Source organism: Macaca thibetana, chromosome 7, assembly GCF_024542745.1.
Source record: "Macaca thibetana thibetana isolate TM-01 chromosome 7, ASM2454274v1, whole genome shotgun sequence".
Lineage (NCBI taxonomy): Eukaryota > Metazoa > Chordata > Mammalia > Primates > Cercopithecidae > Macaca > Macaca thibetana.
The window spans coordinates 18462189-18477898 of record NC_065584.1 but is presented as its reverse complement, the minus strand read 5'-3'; the positions used below and the strand labels follow the sequence as shown (position 1 = coordinate 18477898).

Sequence of the window (15710 nt, the reverse complement as noted above, 5' to 3'; positions counted from 1 at the left end):
CATCCAGTCCTAAAGTACAATTTCAGTTTATTGTTTGACAACTTCCGAACAAAAGGGAAGCTCCGTCTAAACCACAAGTCTTAAGACTCACGATGGGAGGCTGGCCATCCACCAGCTGTCTACACCAGAGCTGGAATTCTCTTGAGATCCTGGGTAAGCCCAGCTTCCGAAAGCGCATTTGTGTTTGCAGAGCAGTGTGTGATTTCCACCCAAATCTACGCATGTGTGAGGATGGGCACAATAAATGCAGCTGAGAACCCTGAAACCAGACAGTAAAAACTGCACACGCACCTGACTGCAGGTAAGAAACAGAAATGATGTTGCGGCCCAGCATCTGCACAGGGAGACGCGGCACACATAACACTACATGGTGTTTTTCTTCAATTGATGCAACTCAGTAATTTTTATTGCAACTGGAAGACAATACATCACAGAAACTTTATGGTAGGTCTGGGGAAAAGTGTTATTTACAATAAATGATGAAATAGTTTGTCTTTGGCAATATGATTACATATGAAGAATGCAAAATGCAGGTATGGATGCCTTCCAAGCAACACCATCAAGTCCCTAGAGTTCGGCTGATCGCGCCTGCCTCCACATTGTTTCCTTAGGTTCACACGAACATAACAGAACATCACGTTCTTTCTCCTTTATGGTTCTCCCTTTCTATTCATGATATTGGCAGTTTCATACAGAAAATACAGAAAAAAAAATTGGCTTTTGAAAAATTATTACTCTTGTAAATTAATTTGGCCGTGTACGTCTATTGGCCAGCCAAGGTCAGACGACCCTAAGCATCAATAGTAAACCTCTTGGTCTTCTGATTGCTTTATCACTTTTTTTTTTTTCTGTAAAACAAAACAAAACTCAGAAATGTTACAGAATCAGAGTATTAAAAAATGTACAAGTGTATATGCTTCCCAGACACACATGGATACATTTTTCCTCCACATTTTCACCATGGCAGTATTAAGTAGTGAGTGTGAATGACACAGCATGAAACTGGTTACTGAATCAGCTATGAGCTCAGATGGCCTCAACATACATACTCAAGAAATGTTGCATGTTTAAATAACTGAGAGTGTGCTAAATCTCATCTAAAAAAAAGGAGGAGAGGGGCTGGGGAACTCAGGCCACAGTCATGAAAGGATGAATACAATTTCTAGGTTTAATAGGTTCACCATATCGAAGTCTTTGAGAATCCAATATGGAATATCAATTATTTTGCAAAAGGTAGAGAAGGCAGTTCTCAACTTTTGCAAATGAAATACAGTGGAAAAACACTGTTGTATGTATTCCAAATAAATAGTCTTGATTTCAATGCTAACAAAACAACAGGAAGGGTACTCGTGAGCATCTCACGGTTAAGTCAGAAATGATGGTTCCCACAGGTCTGATTTCAGAAGTACAACAGCAAGATGCAGCACCATAGACACATCGGTTTCGGCTGTTAAAAGATGGATCGTTTTAAAAACTGTGTTTTCCTTCCTTAATTTTTGGTCAGTGAAGCTAGCACTTGTTTGCTGAACTGTGGAAGAACTGCAAGGTCACACACATTATTCATGATAAAGCAGCCGAGCTGACAAGTCTGTGCTTAATTCAAGAATAACCAGTAGGAGAGAGGGAAAACACAAGGAGTTAACCACCATCGCCGGTGCTCTCTCAAAGGAAGAGGGGTTAACAGATGAATTCACAAAGGTAGGCAGACCTATACAGAACACTGAATGCCATGTGTAAATCCTCATGAAACTCCAGAAACAGGAACACCACACAATGTATATACTTTGATTTACACATTCCGTTACAAAGGAAAAAAAAGACACCATTACAACTTTGTAACTGTGTTAACTGCAATATAAACCAAGTCCAGAGTTTGGCAGGTAACTAAAAGAGGGTTATCACTTAGGTTATATAGCAAAAGTGTTGATGTATATTATATATAGTAGTATAAATAATAAAAAAGTATTATTTAAATTAGATCACAGTGCTGCATTATGTGCATAACAGTGTTTGATATAGTATTGGTGGGCTGGGACCTACGACACTAAGGACTTAACTGTCAACACTGGGAAGTCACAATCAAGAGGAAACACAGAGTTCCAATGTTTTCTTTTGGTGGCAAAAAAAAAAAATTCTGAAGATGAAAGAAAAATACTTCTCTACAGAAACATAAAAATCAATTGCAACATCTGGGCAGCTGTGATCCACCAGAAAGAAACGAGTCCCAACCTGAATTAAAGGGAAAGATAAATCACATGGAATTTAATCCAGTCTCATCTAGAAAAGCTTCCCATTTAGGTCACTTGTACGTAACTCCAATTCCTTCTCCAAGAGCTCTTCCAGGAGATGCGCACGGCGCCCCCCCCCCCACAGAGTGGAATGAGTGGAACTTGCGTCAGTAGCCCTTGGCCTGGGCAGTCCTGGCGTGGTGCAGGACTCTGAGCTGGGCACAGAAGGCGTCCACCTGGTTCTCACTCTACAGAATCCACTGCCTGATACTGTCCCTCAGGCAGGAGCCTCCTTCAACACAACGGCCCCTCCCAGAAGGCTCCTGGTAGTAACTGCTGTGGCCAGCAAGCACTAGACACATTGAATGCCTCTGCAAAACAAAACAAAACTCAACTCCGTTCTTGGGAAAGGCCTCTGGCACATTCTTTCTTAAAAACTCCCAAGATTGAGACCTGCCACAATCGTTCTGGCCATGGTTTTCTCCAACCACCAGTGAAATATGGGTTTGGTTCATTTTAGTTTCAGATAGATGGCTTCACCAAAGAACTCTTGAAAGAATACTGATTAGAGAGGGGCAGGGAAGTAGGAGCTTATGGTATATTGTAAGGCTGGGAAATATCTATGATGCAAACCCTTTCCACATAGTACTAGATAAAGATAAAAGACAATTATAATAGGATAAAAATAACTGTCTATGTGTGTATCATTTAAGAAAAAAAGAGTGACTGTCTCTTTTCTCTTAAATGTGTCCGAGGGCCAATAGCAAGTAATCGTAGACATCGTGGCGTTGATGTGTTCACGGTTGGTTTCCAAAGCATCTTTAAATATTGCTATAGTTCCCCGTTTCCCCCTCCCCCCTGCCCCGTGTGAGTATGTGAGATACTGGAATGACACACGAACCGCCACTTCTCCCAGCAGGAGAAATGAAAGCAAAAACACCACACCTCTTAATGGTGTTCAGGCGATCTGTCAGACTAATGGATACATATGCTAGTTTGGAAGCTAAAAGAACACCTGACGTTTGGGAAGGAATTCCAAGACTAAAGTGAATGACACTTAAGCAAAATATTCTTTCACAAATAGGCTTGTGCTTAAATTCTCTACTGCTCTTGGAGGAGGGGATAAGAGAGGGTGCCTCCTGCCCCTTGGCTTGTTAAGGACACGGACAACCTCATTCTGCAATGAATTCACTACAAACAGCCACATACACATTGATACTTCTTGTTTTTGTTCTCAACAATCAAAATGCAAAGTTAAACACAATTGAGCCATTGTTTTGGTTATGCATAATGTGTATGCCTCCAAAAACAGAAGAAAAATAGGAAGAAGTACCCTCACTAAAGGTTCCCCGACAAGTCTTCCGGCAGATCCAACGAAGGGAGACTCAGGAAAATCACACTTAGAAAGCTGCCCGATGAGGTATTTATGCAAAAAGAGTGGTTCTGGAGTTAAGAACACACTTTTATATTTCTCTATTTCTCAGAGAGATCAGAAAAGTAAATCACACACATTGCATTTTATTATTTTCTAAAAGAGGCCTCTGCCCCTTTAGAAAAATGAAAAGAGGGGAGACAGCCCACGGTGGGGGTTTTAATTGGAAGAAGTCCCTGGCCAGAAACATTCCTGAATGTTGAACCTCTGCCTTTCAGGAGAGAGGTCTGAATTTTATCATCGGGGGAGTGGGATGAAGGTGGGGCACTGAGCTGGAGGTCTTTAGGCTTGGTCAGGTGACAACACAAATCAAGGTGTCGCTCAGGCTCCATAGCTGTGGATGGCTTTTAGGGTGTCAGATGTCTGGGGAGACGGAGGGAACAGAGCACTGCAAAGATATTTTATTCCCATCTACACCCTGAACAAATATGCTAGAAGTATTCAGCTTCAGGTCATGAATTCGACCTGTTGTAGAGGTGCAGGTTTTTTCAGGTTCTCTCATCAGCAACCCACCGGAAGGTAAGTGTGGGGAATGCACCAGTTAGTTCCCACTGTCCGGGCTGATGGCGCTTCTGACACTACCTGGTCCTGGCAGATGGGCTTGGCTTTGGCCCACAGCAGTCCCTTGTTTAAAAGTTAAGGTCATCTCTGTTCCCTCCCTCTCCTCACGCATCGTATCCTGAGCCACAGTACTGGGTGTCTGTGTTTTAAAGTTTCCCTCCACTTGGATGGAAGATCATATTCTTCTAGAGATTTCTCTTTGGAACCCCCCCCCGCCCCCTCCAAAGAAAATTTCTTAGGCAAAGGTAACAGCAGGAGTTTCTGGGCTGCACGACACTGTCTGGTTTCTAAATTCAGCTCTCACGATCCAGGTGGTCTTAATTCCAGGTTGGTCAGTGTGCTGAAGGTAGCGATGGCCGGCCCCTGCTTCCTACCGCGACATGGCGTTGTGGCGATAGGACGTCTGGGGCTGGCCTTTCCTACCTCGGCATCGCTTCCTCCTTCACGTGAACCCCATCTCGTCCCCTCACCCAATAAGGCCCATTAGCACATTTCCCCTTCTTCTGGCTAATTTGCATAATTATTCACTGCCTTTTTCCTAGAACCAAATCATGGTAATGATTTTCTCAAGTAAGCGTCCCATAATTCTCTTGATTCTATCATACACACTCACTACTAAGTTTGCCCTCAAATTATTGCGTCATGTTAAACATGTACAGACAGAGAGAAAGGACACACTTTCAACAGAGAATCAGAGGGGGTCGGGGCTGAAGTGCACACAAGGCAGTACAGAGTTCAACCATCCAAGCCCTACCAGAGCATGAAGATATTTTTATATTGCAGAGTAAGTTCCCCAACAGTCAGAATTTGTCCCTGAAGAAGGTTAAACCTTAAACACCTGCTTCAAAAAACCAAAACAAAATAACCCGAAAAAAACAAAAACAAAAACAAAAAACAAAAACAAAAAGGAAAGAAAGGAAGCAAAGAAAAAGAAAGAAAAAAGAAGAAAACCAAAAGAACCTCTAAGCCTAAGGGCTTAAAAATCAGAGGCATAGCCTTTTCTCTATTTTCTATATTTATATGAAAATAATTCATGCTTCATGCTAAATACATTATTTACCTTACAAGAACTTTGTTACTTTTGAATAAAAAAAAGTTTGTTTTTGTGATTTTTTTTCTTTTTCTTTTTTTTCTTCAAAGGAATCCATGCATTGTGGATCAGAAATTACTGCTGGCTATACTGGCTGAATGTGGAAATCATTGACTTTTGCAAAGATAAATCCTGACATTAATTGCAAACTCCATTTTGAGGGCAGTATAGGAGTTATTTTATTTTTTGCCATGTTTTACTTTTTTTTTTGTCCATCAGTGTGTCTTTAATCTTAAAAATACACCACAATACTAATGGCAGGTTCCGTAGCTTTCTAGTCTTTTTTTTCACTTGGATCAAATAGTTTTGATAGACAGAAAAAGATCTGTACCATTATTTCCTTTCCTTAACAGCTATTGCAATTTCCTGGACTTGGTTGCTTTTCACTTGGGCAGTTAAGAAGACACAGCTTGTTTTCCACATCAGTGTTCTCTCTCTCCTTGTGTGTGTGTATGTGTGTGTGTATGCGTAGTGTGTTGTGCTGTGTGTCTGTGTGTATGTGTGTGTGCACAGGGCCAACCTTCAGGCTTATGGCTTTTGGAACATTTTCTTAATTTAATAGAGAACAGAATTCAATGATTAGCAACATCACTAAAAATTTACCCCATTTCTTCTCCATGAGTCACTGACGCCCGATGTGCGTGAACAGTCCAACGTCCACCTCGTAAGATGTCATCGGGCTTCAGGGTTCAGAAGCATGGAGGACTGGTGGCCGGCCCTCTGTGCTTGCCGTGTGACAGTTCCAGTGGCTTTCCTGGCACCATCAGATGCCTGGTGCCACAGGCTTGGGTCTGCTCCTAGGGGGACGAGGGGTCCTCCTTCTCCTCAATTGCTTTATGTGCCTCAGTGAACCCAATGGGATGGACAACCTGACTTTTTAAACCTAAGGGTTGGGCCTGAACGATGATTACTTTGCCCACGTGCCTTCTAGGTGTCGAATGTGTGTTCCTGTGGTATTGACGTTGACATCCCTGCGGATTCAGCCACAGGTTTCTGACAAGCTGGAGGAAGCAATGGTAATTTTGGCTTTTTCGGTTTTGTCTTCAGATAATGAAAAGCTTTTGTAAAACAGCTGAGTGTCAACATGAGTTCTATGGCTTCAATCTCCTTTAAAAATAAAATTCTTAAGGGTCCAAAACAAAGAAGGGGGACAAATTAAAACAAAATAAAAGGAAAAGAAAAGAAAGAAAACCAAACCAAAAACAAGAAAAAAGAAAAAAATCGCTGATATTGCCACAAATCATTCGAAATCTCCTGACATGCTGAAACCAAATGGCCGTAAGTTCAAAACAAATCAGTGACTTGTTTTTAATTTTTTGTGGTTTCCTTTTGCTCTTTCTGCCCCTTTGCCGTCCGATTGGTGATGTTATTCAAACAGGACCTGATCCCTGCTAAGTGCAGGAGTGACCCCGCTGCTTCTTTCATCTCCTCGTCGTCGCTCTCGGGGGGCTTTTCGGTGCGTCTCTTTTTGAGGGGCAGTGTGTCGCTGGGGACCTTCCTGGCCTTGGCGAAGTGCTGGCGCTTCTTGTGCTGGGATGCATACCCGCTGTCCCCCAGAGAATCCTTGGGCTCCTTCTGGCTGTGCTTCCTGTCATCCTCCTCCGTGTCGCTGGGGCTCTCGCGGCTCCGGAAGCTCCCCTCGCTGCCCTCGCTGCCCTCCTGGCTCCCCTTGGTGGCAAACTCATAGTGGTCGTCGGCCGAGGAGGAGGAGGACGAGGAGGAGATGGAGTCGCTGGTGGGCGAGGTGCTCCGGGCGTTGGAGGACTTGGCACTGCTGTAGTTGTGATCCTCCTTGGGGTCTCCGCTGACCACCGGGGAGCCACACGATGGCTCGCTCTCAGTCCGCATCCGGCAGCTGGTGATGCCATTCCTGCTGAGCGAGGACAGTGGGGAGGGACGGGAGACAAAAAGGGGACACAGTTAGACCTCCTCAGATGGGGGTGCCCAGCAGCCCGCCTGCCTTCAAACATCAGCCCCTCTGCGTTCAATGGAGCCACTCGCAAACTGTGGGGGCAACAGGTGGATCTGCTTTGAAGGCAGGGTCCTAAATCCTGACACCTCAGTCTCCCCTGCTTATCTCCTATAATGGCAGCTTCACTCCATTTGTGTGGCTGAGACGTCAAAACAACACTTCTGAAGTGACAGCGGCGGAGGCTCCATCTCTTACATTAAACCATAAAAATCAAGCTGTGCTTGGTTCGCGTCCCCGCCAACACCGCGGAGTCAGACACCGCCAGACGATGTTGGCTGGTACTTCAGAGAACAAAGTCTGCTCTTGTCTGAAGCTGCTACATTAGGAGGCTTTTGTCAGAAGACTAAACCAGTGTTCAGCAAAGACACCTGCCATGTGGTGACAGCTACTCACTCATGCATTCCCTCCCTCGTTCATGCAATCTACAAATATTCACTGAGTGACTAATAGAAATGCATGACCTTAGGGAGGGTTCTGGGGGAGGGACACGGGGACACGGGGTTGGATCGGATATAGACACTGTCACAGCGATGCTGCAGCCTAACAGAAAGGCAAGTCAGGGTCACGTCACAGACCAGAGAGCAGTAAGCTACGATTTCCCCAACTCAACACCTGCCAGGTGCGCTGCTAAGTCTGCGCAGAGGACCATGTTTAACTCCGTAAAGTGGGTATTAGCATCCTTAGTTTCCAGTGGCTCCAAGTGAAGCCTGGAGAAGTTCAGTGATTTACTTAAAGTCACACAGCTAATCACATGCAGAGCAGGGACTGGAATCAAAGTCTGACTCTCAAACTTGAGGTCTTAGCTACATCACCAGACCGACCCTCCTTGGTGATTTCCCTGTAACAAGGTCCCTGCTACCCATGCCTATCAGGCCTCTGTAGTGCTCATCACGCCTCTGATTATTTCTTTGTGTCTTTACATCTGAGCGATGTACTTAACATCCCTTGTCCTTCCTTATCGGGGAAGTGGGAATAGTAACTACACCTGCTCCCCATGGCTGTGGGGCTGAGGACACGTGTTAATGCCTGCAGGTGTCAGGACCAGGGCTTGGCCTGAAAGCAATGGCTGTGAAGCTTATTCCTGGTTAGGACCCACACTTCTTGTGTCTGGGAGGCAGCTGCCTGTCTGATAGTGCCTGGCACCCAGCCTTCAGAAGGATGAATACTTGCAGGAGAGGAAGGTCACTTGTAGCTGAAGGGGACAAAGGAAGGACACCAGGGAATGTTTTGTGGAAGACAAGGCATCTGATCTAGGACACAAGGGCTGAAGAATTTGACGGGATGAGAACTGTTTTATCGCACCATGCTGGCCCGGTTTCCTGTAAGCTCATCTACCTTGTGATCCATTTCTAAGAGTTCTGGGGTACATGACCATACTTTGCCCGCCTAGATGAGCCCAACTGTAAGTACTCTTATCCTCCCTCCATAGAGGACACTCCCCACCATCATCATGAACTGTGTGGTGATGATGTCCATGAATGTGTCCCATCAGAGAGCTAGCTCCAAGAGACAGGGTGTGGTTACTGCTAGGCCCCCAGTGGCTATCGCTGTGTCAGCACGGTGGGCACAACAGATAAACTGAGGAAGTGCAGCAGCAGGTGGAATCACGTGGCCGAGAGTATGAAGCTTGGGAAGTGACTGTGGGTCTCCATGACCATGACTCGCTGGGCACACCCTGAGGATATGGCACCGGTAGAAGGGCTGTGGGGTCAGGATCACCAATGAGATAACAGTAGGGACAATCTCTACCCTGGCTTTTCTCCTGTCACCCTCATGGGCCTTGAGGCTCAGGGAGACTTCAGTTGCACCCCACATAGAAAGTGAAAGGGGAAGGGAAAGGGTCCCTAATGAAAAGGGTGCAGTAGGGAGTGAGGTGAAGGAGGTGCTCTCCTTTGGCCCCAGGGCCAGTGGTATTCTGCTAAATTTAGGCTGGGGGAGAGACTTCGTACTGTTGTGCCCACCAGCAAAATGCACGAGGGTCATTATCAAAATTCAGCCTTTGCTAGATGTCCAAGAGCCTCACGATGAACCCCAACACTTACAAAGTGTGCATTTGTTCATCAAAGTCCCAGTGAGACCCAGAAGGTTCCCAGCTTGTGTCCTGTGCTCCATGATCCCAGACACACACCACCTCCCCCAAATCCTTACAGACACAGCCTGGCTTGCACGCCACACACGCCTGTGTTCATATCCCACTGCTGCTTATCGGTGACTCTGAGCAGGCTGTTTTACTTCTTGAAGCCTCAGCTTCCTCATCTACCTTGCGGGGCTGTGCGAGGATTAAATGAACTGTCCTAAGCACAGAGCAAGGCTGCTTGTGGTGCCTGATCATGTTTACTTGCCATCCGATTCCTGCGACTTCCTGCTGCTATGACTTGTTCGCTCTGAGCAGTCTTGTTTTCTCTTTCTATTCTGGATCAGGAGGCGTATGGGAACCCAGCACCAAGTCAGAGGCAATAGGCCGTTCAAGAGAAGTTCCTCCAGGGCTTGCCTGTGAACACAGCCCCTGAGCTTTGGGGTCTGGCCTCCTCCATATCTGTTTTCTGCAGACTTCCTATTTCTTGGCTGTGTCTTGGGTGCATAAAGATGGCTGGGATAAGATTACCTTGAGGTGTTACCAAATGTGAGACTTGGTAAATGTAATTAATCATACAGCTAGCTACTAACAGTTATTAAAGCGAACGAAAATGAAAGTCTCGTTGTACGGTCCTCTTGATCTTTGCCATTTCAGGGAACTACTATAAAATACAAAAATAATTCACCCACTGAACTAACATCAAACAGTTTCATAGTAAATCTAAGTATAATTGAAAGAGTAAAGTGGGCTATACTTAGCTTTTAGTAAATGGATTCGGTTCTAAATGCTTCTTTTAAAAAATAACTTGGGGCTTACAACTCACGTCACTACCACAGTGAAGCAGAACGTGATCCCTCTCTGAACACAGACGGGGAGAATCACGAGAGTGAGAAAGAAAGCAAGTGTTCCACGGTGCTGATTCCTGGTGAATCTAGGTGAAGGGTCTGTGCTATTCATTGTGCTTTTCTTTCCCTTTTTTCCTAAGTTTGAACATTTTTTAAATACAAAGTGTTGGGGAGGGGAATACACTAGAACCAAAGCAATGACGTTAAAGGTGAGCCCCACACTATCACAAGAGGAATGGTTTCGAGCCTGGGAATGTCTCTCTCTTTCTTAAATAGGGAGATTAGCAGCATTGAAGAGGGGGATCCAAATGGAAACTTTCTTCTTAAAGAGATCCCATGGATTAAAGGGAGAACAGAAAAGAGAATGATTCCACGGCCCCTGATGCTGTGTGGGGCAGAGTTCTGGTACCACCTAGAATCACAGTGCATGTCAACAGAGTCCAGGACCCAAGTCCCTCTTGGAACACTGGCCGACTTAATCCATTTCACAGAAAAACAGAAGCTCAGCGAGCCTCATGGTTGATGAGTGGGGTGGCTCAGACAATCTCAAAGACGGTTCAAGCAGGAATTCAAAGTATCTCCCTGTCACTCCCGAAGAAGGAAGTTTACTGTGATAAAGACAGAAAACAATACATTCACTGACAATATTTCTGGATGAAAACAGGTACACAGACATGACTTCAGGGAGTGAGAATTAAAATATAAATGTCTCTCTTTCTCATTTGATGAATATACCTTCCCTGAGATTGTAGCTTGGGATTATGTAATCCGTAAATTACACACAAAACTCAGCAGGAAGTGACAAGCTCCCTCATTTATTAATAACTTGGTGCAACGTTATTCATGATGGAGAAAGCCAGCTGCACTGACTTGGTGTCAAATGCTTCCCGCCGCGGGGATTGCCATTACAGGACAACAAATGCTTAAAAGAAACCAGCCATTCTCAACATGTTGGAAGGTGAATTTCTAACCACTTTCTTAAAAACCATTCATTAAAATGAACATGTGATCCATCCGAAATGCCTGCAATTTTTCAGTTTTAGCTGAATTTAGGTGTAATGATATAGCAATTAGCATAAATTAGCATACATCAGAGCCACCTGATTTTACTGGGCCTCTAAAAGTTTAACGCACGTGGCTCAACAAAACCACGTGCTATTCATCTCAAATAAAACCTGGTACTCATTCTCTTGTCAGATAGTTGGAAAATATCAAACATAAAAAGTGAGAAATCACATTAGTTCAAACCCAGAATGCGCAGGCTTTTAACTAAAAGTCAAGGTGTAGGTTTATGACATGGCCATTTGCCATTTTTTGTTTGTTTGTTTGTTTAACCAGTTAATTAGGGGTTCCACTACAGTATAACGAGCATGTGGCGTCTCCGCCTCTTACCTGGTGCACTAGGAGTCTCTCTGGAACTAATGGCTCTAACTCTAAAGGGTATCACGTAGGGTAGTTGTCCTCCCCGGGGATTTACTTGAGGACTCTGATCTTTTGCCAAATGTGAAAAGCAGATGGAATGAATGGGACTGTAGAAGCAGGGGACTGGAGCAAGTCCAAAGCTTCTTTTGAAAACCAACTACAAGTAGACATGGAAGAGAAGAGATGACCAGAGACTTCCACCTCCAGCCAAGTGGTAGAGAGACATTTGGAAGGTTCTCTTCTGACTATAATACAAAATATCCTAGATCAAGTACAGTAACTTGTTTTAAAGGCATTGCTGAGTTCACTAGAAAATCAGGGATATTCAGAGAACCACACAAACATACACACAAATAAAACATTTAAAAATAATCTGCAACGTGAGCAATCAGGCAACTAGGCAACTAAGAAAGCCAAAGTTTCTCTATAGCAAACGTCTGCCCTCGCAGAAGAACAAGAACCCAAACTCACTCAGCGGGAGGCAGGAGGGGAGCAGCAGGAAGGTGGATGCTGGCTGCTCTCTGGTTACTGTGCACCCTCTAAGGGCGTTCAAGTGGCCTCAGGTATACTGGTCCCCTGGGCTTCCAACTGAGGTTTCAAAAGCAAATCCTTTCTGGAAGAACAGACTCTAAACCCAAGCCACAGGGAATTTCCATGGATAAGATTTCAAGAACATGGGTTCATAATAAAGAAAATAAAAACAAAAACATTAAACACAATGGGAATAAGCCACCATAAGCAAAGAGACAACAGAACAAAGAAATGATAGAATCTGAACAGCAAAGACTACAAATGTTGAAATAATTAGTTACAGAATGTAAAGTTAGTATGTTTAAAGAAATAAAGGAGGGAATTGAAAAATACTAGAAAGGAAGATCAGACTACATTACAAAGCATTAAACAGAACTTCTAGAGATAAAACATATAATCCTTGAAATTAAAAACATCAATGCAAAGTGTGGTGGCTCACACCTGTAATCTCAGCTACTCAAGATGCTGAGGAGGAAGAAGTGCTTGAGCCCAGGAGATCAAGCCTAGCCGGGACAACATAGTGAGACCCTGCATCAAAAATAAATTAATTAATCTACATTGAAGGTGGTCCTAAAAAACTCAATGTGGCTGAAGAGAAAAATTAGTGAATTGTTATATGGACCTGAAGATACTACACAAAAGGCAGCAGAAAGAGACAGAGATAGAGAATACGGAAGAAAGGTTGGATGAGACGGAACACAGAAAGAAGAACCAATAGAAATCTAACTGGAGTTCCAGTGAAAAGAAAAAATGGGGAAGATTCAATACTTGAATAGAAAATGGCTAGAATTTTCTAGTTTTGATGACAGTACCAATCTTCAGATTCAGAAAGCCAACACATCCCATGCGGGATAAAGAAAATAAAGCCCATACGTAGACACATCACAGTCAAACTTTAGAGCAGACACAAAAAAGACAAAAAGATTTTAAAGTAGTACAAAGAAAACGTATCGCCTAAAGTACTAATTAGGATAAAACAAGTGAAACAGAAGAAAGTGGAACAATATTCTCAAGAGAGAAAATAACTGTCAATCTAGAATTTTATATCCAGTAACACTATCTTCTAAGGGTAAGGGCAAAATACATCTTTTCAGGCAAAAATTCAGGGCTTTAACCTCAAATAAACCCTCACTGTAGGAATTTCTTAAGAACATATTTCAGGAAAGAGAAAAATAATCCAAAATGGAAGATCTGAGATGTAAGAAGAAATGATCAGTAAAGAAAATGTAGGCTGGGTGCTGTAGCTCACGTCTGTAATCCCAGCACTTTGGGAGGCTGAGGGAAGCGAACCACTTGAGCCCAGCAGTTCCAAGACCAGCCTGGCAACATGGGAAAACCCTGTCTCTACTAAAAATGCAAAAAATTAACTGAACATGGTGGTGCATGCCTGTAGTCCCCACTACTTGGGAGGCTGAGGTGGTAGCATCATTTGAAACTGGGAGGCTGAGGCTGCAGTGAGCTGTGTTCGTGCCACTGCACTCCAGCCTGGGCAACAGGAGTGAGACCCTATCCCAAAAAAGAAAAGAAAATGTGGCCAAGTATTGATTGTACAATACAATAATAATAATGACTAAGTGGTTAAAGACACTATACACACACACACAAAACAAACAAACAAACAAACAAACAAACAAACCAAAAATACCCAGAACTGAAGTACTGGAGAAATGTAGTATATCAATTGGGAGGTGGACAGAACTGAATTTAAAGCATTCCCAGAGCCCTGTATTAATCAGAAGGTTAAAGATATTGATTAACTTTAAATATTTTAAAATATTCATGCTAAACGTTCTAGGATCAACACTAAATGAAGAAAAACAGAATGGGTAACTTCCAAATCATTAGAAGGGGGAAAAAATGGAATGAAGAGTAGGAAAATCAATTTAAAATCATGCCAGAAAAAAAAAGAATCTGAAAAAATGAGGCAAACACAAATGTAAAACGAGATGATAGAACCAAACTCAAAAATGTCAATAAAAATGGGCTAAAAATCTTCAGCTAAAAGGTATAGATCATTAGCTCAAATTTAAAAAAGAAAAAAGAAGCCCTATGCTGTTTGCAAGAGACACTCCTACACAACAGGATAAAGAAAAACAGGTTAAAAGTAAAAGACTGGAACAAGTTATGCTATGCTGGTATAGCACTATTAAAATGAGATCAGATAGATTTCAAGGCAAAAATCATTACTCCAGATAAACAGTCATTCAACATTCTAAAGATTCAACCCATCAGGAAGATAAAACAATTCTAAATGTGCATAGTTCCAATAAAATACCTTCAAAATATATATGCCTAAAATTGAAAGAGGTACCAGAAGAAATAGTCAAATCTACATTGGAATGGCAGAGTTTAATACATCCCTTTCAGTATACAGTTGATCAAACTGACACACACACACACAAAAGTTTCGTATGGAGATTTGACTTATTGGACATAAACACAGAACATGAGCTAATAATGGAAAAGACATATTTTTTGATGCACACATGATATTTTTTATTTTTATCTATCTATTTATTTTTCATTTATAACTGAGAGAGATGGGGGGTCTTACTATGTTAACCAGACTGGTCTTGAACTCATGACCTCAAGCAATCTCCCACGTCAGCTTCCCAAACTGCTGGGATTATAGTTGTCAGCCACCAAGCCTGGCTGAAATATTTTTTAAAAATTGATATATACTAGACCATACAGCAAGTGTCAACAAATCTCAAAGAAGCAATATTGTACAGATAAATTCTCTGACCACAACGTATTGAAATTAACAGTCAATGTTGAGAGATAACTAAACACAAAAATAAAAAACAACCATCTTCTCTTTAGTTTGGAAATTCAAAGAACACATTTTAAAAATACCCATGGATCAAAGAAAAAATCAAAATGGCAATTAGAAAATACACCTTAACAATAATTAAAATAAATAATACCAAAACCGATAGAATGCAAAAAGCAGTAGGGTGAGGAAAATTATAACCTTAAACTTGTATAGAAGAAGAAGAAGAAAGGCTTGAAATAAAAGTACCCAGTCTAGACAAAGAAAAACAGAATAAATCCAAAAAAGAAAGGAAATTATAAATAGCAGAAATCAATGGAATAAAGAATAAATGCAAAGTAGAGCTAACTTAAAAAGTTGATTCTTTGAAAAAAAAATCTATGGCGAGATTAACTAAGCAAAAGAGAAATGATACAAATGAAATAAGGAATAAAAAAGGGACATAGTTACAGAAGATGTTTTGAAATATGACAAGGTATATTATGAATAATTCTTTGCCAATATATTTGAAAACTGAGGTGACGTGGACAAACTCCTAGAGTTGCCAAAAGAAATTCAAAAGGAAATTTAAAAGCACAAGTCATCCTATTATCATTACGTAAATTAAATCAATAGTTAAAAATCATCCCACAAGGAAAACACCAGTGCCAGACTATTTTGCAAGCAAGTTCCAACAAACATTAAGCAATAGATATTTCCAGTCTTAGACAAACTCTTTCAGAGTTTATCTGAAAGAGTGAATATGCCTCAACTCCTTTTCTGAGGCTAATGTAATCTTG

General features: G+C 42.3%; 1 protein-coding gene across 13 annotated transcripts in view; it reads right to left on the bottom strand.

The window, feature by feature from the left end:
• Positions 1–379: 379 nt before the first annotated feature.
• FOXN3 (forkhead box N3) overlaps positions 380–15710 on the bottom strand; it is a 467440-nt gene continuing 452109 nt past the window's right edge. For 9 of the 13 annotated variants that reach the window (XM_050799096.1, XM_050799098.1, XM_050799105.1 and 6 more), the window contains one exon: positions 380–7184. In XM_050799096.1, the coding sequence (XP_050655053.1) occupies positions 6620–7184 (565 nt within the window). In that variant the 3' untranslated portion in view covers positions 380–6619. The remainder of the gene's footprint in view (positions 7185–15710) is intronic. The other 4 variants (XM_050799104.1, XM_050799106.1, XM_050799109.1 and 1 more) reach the window with 1 other exon arrangement.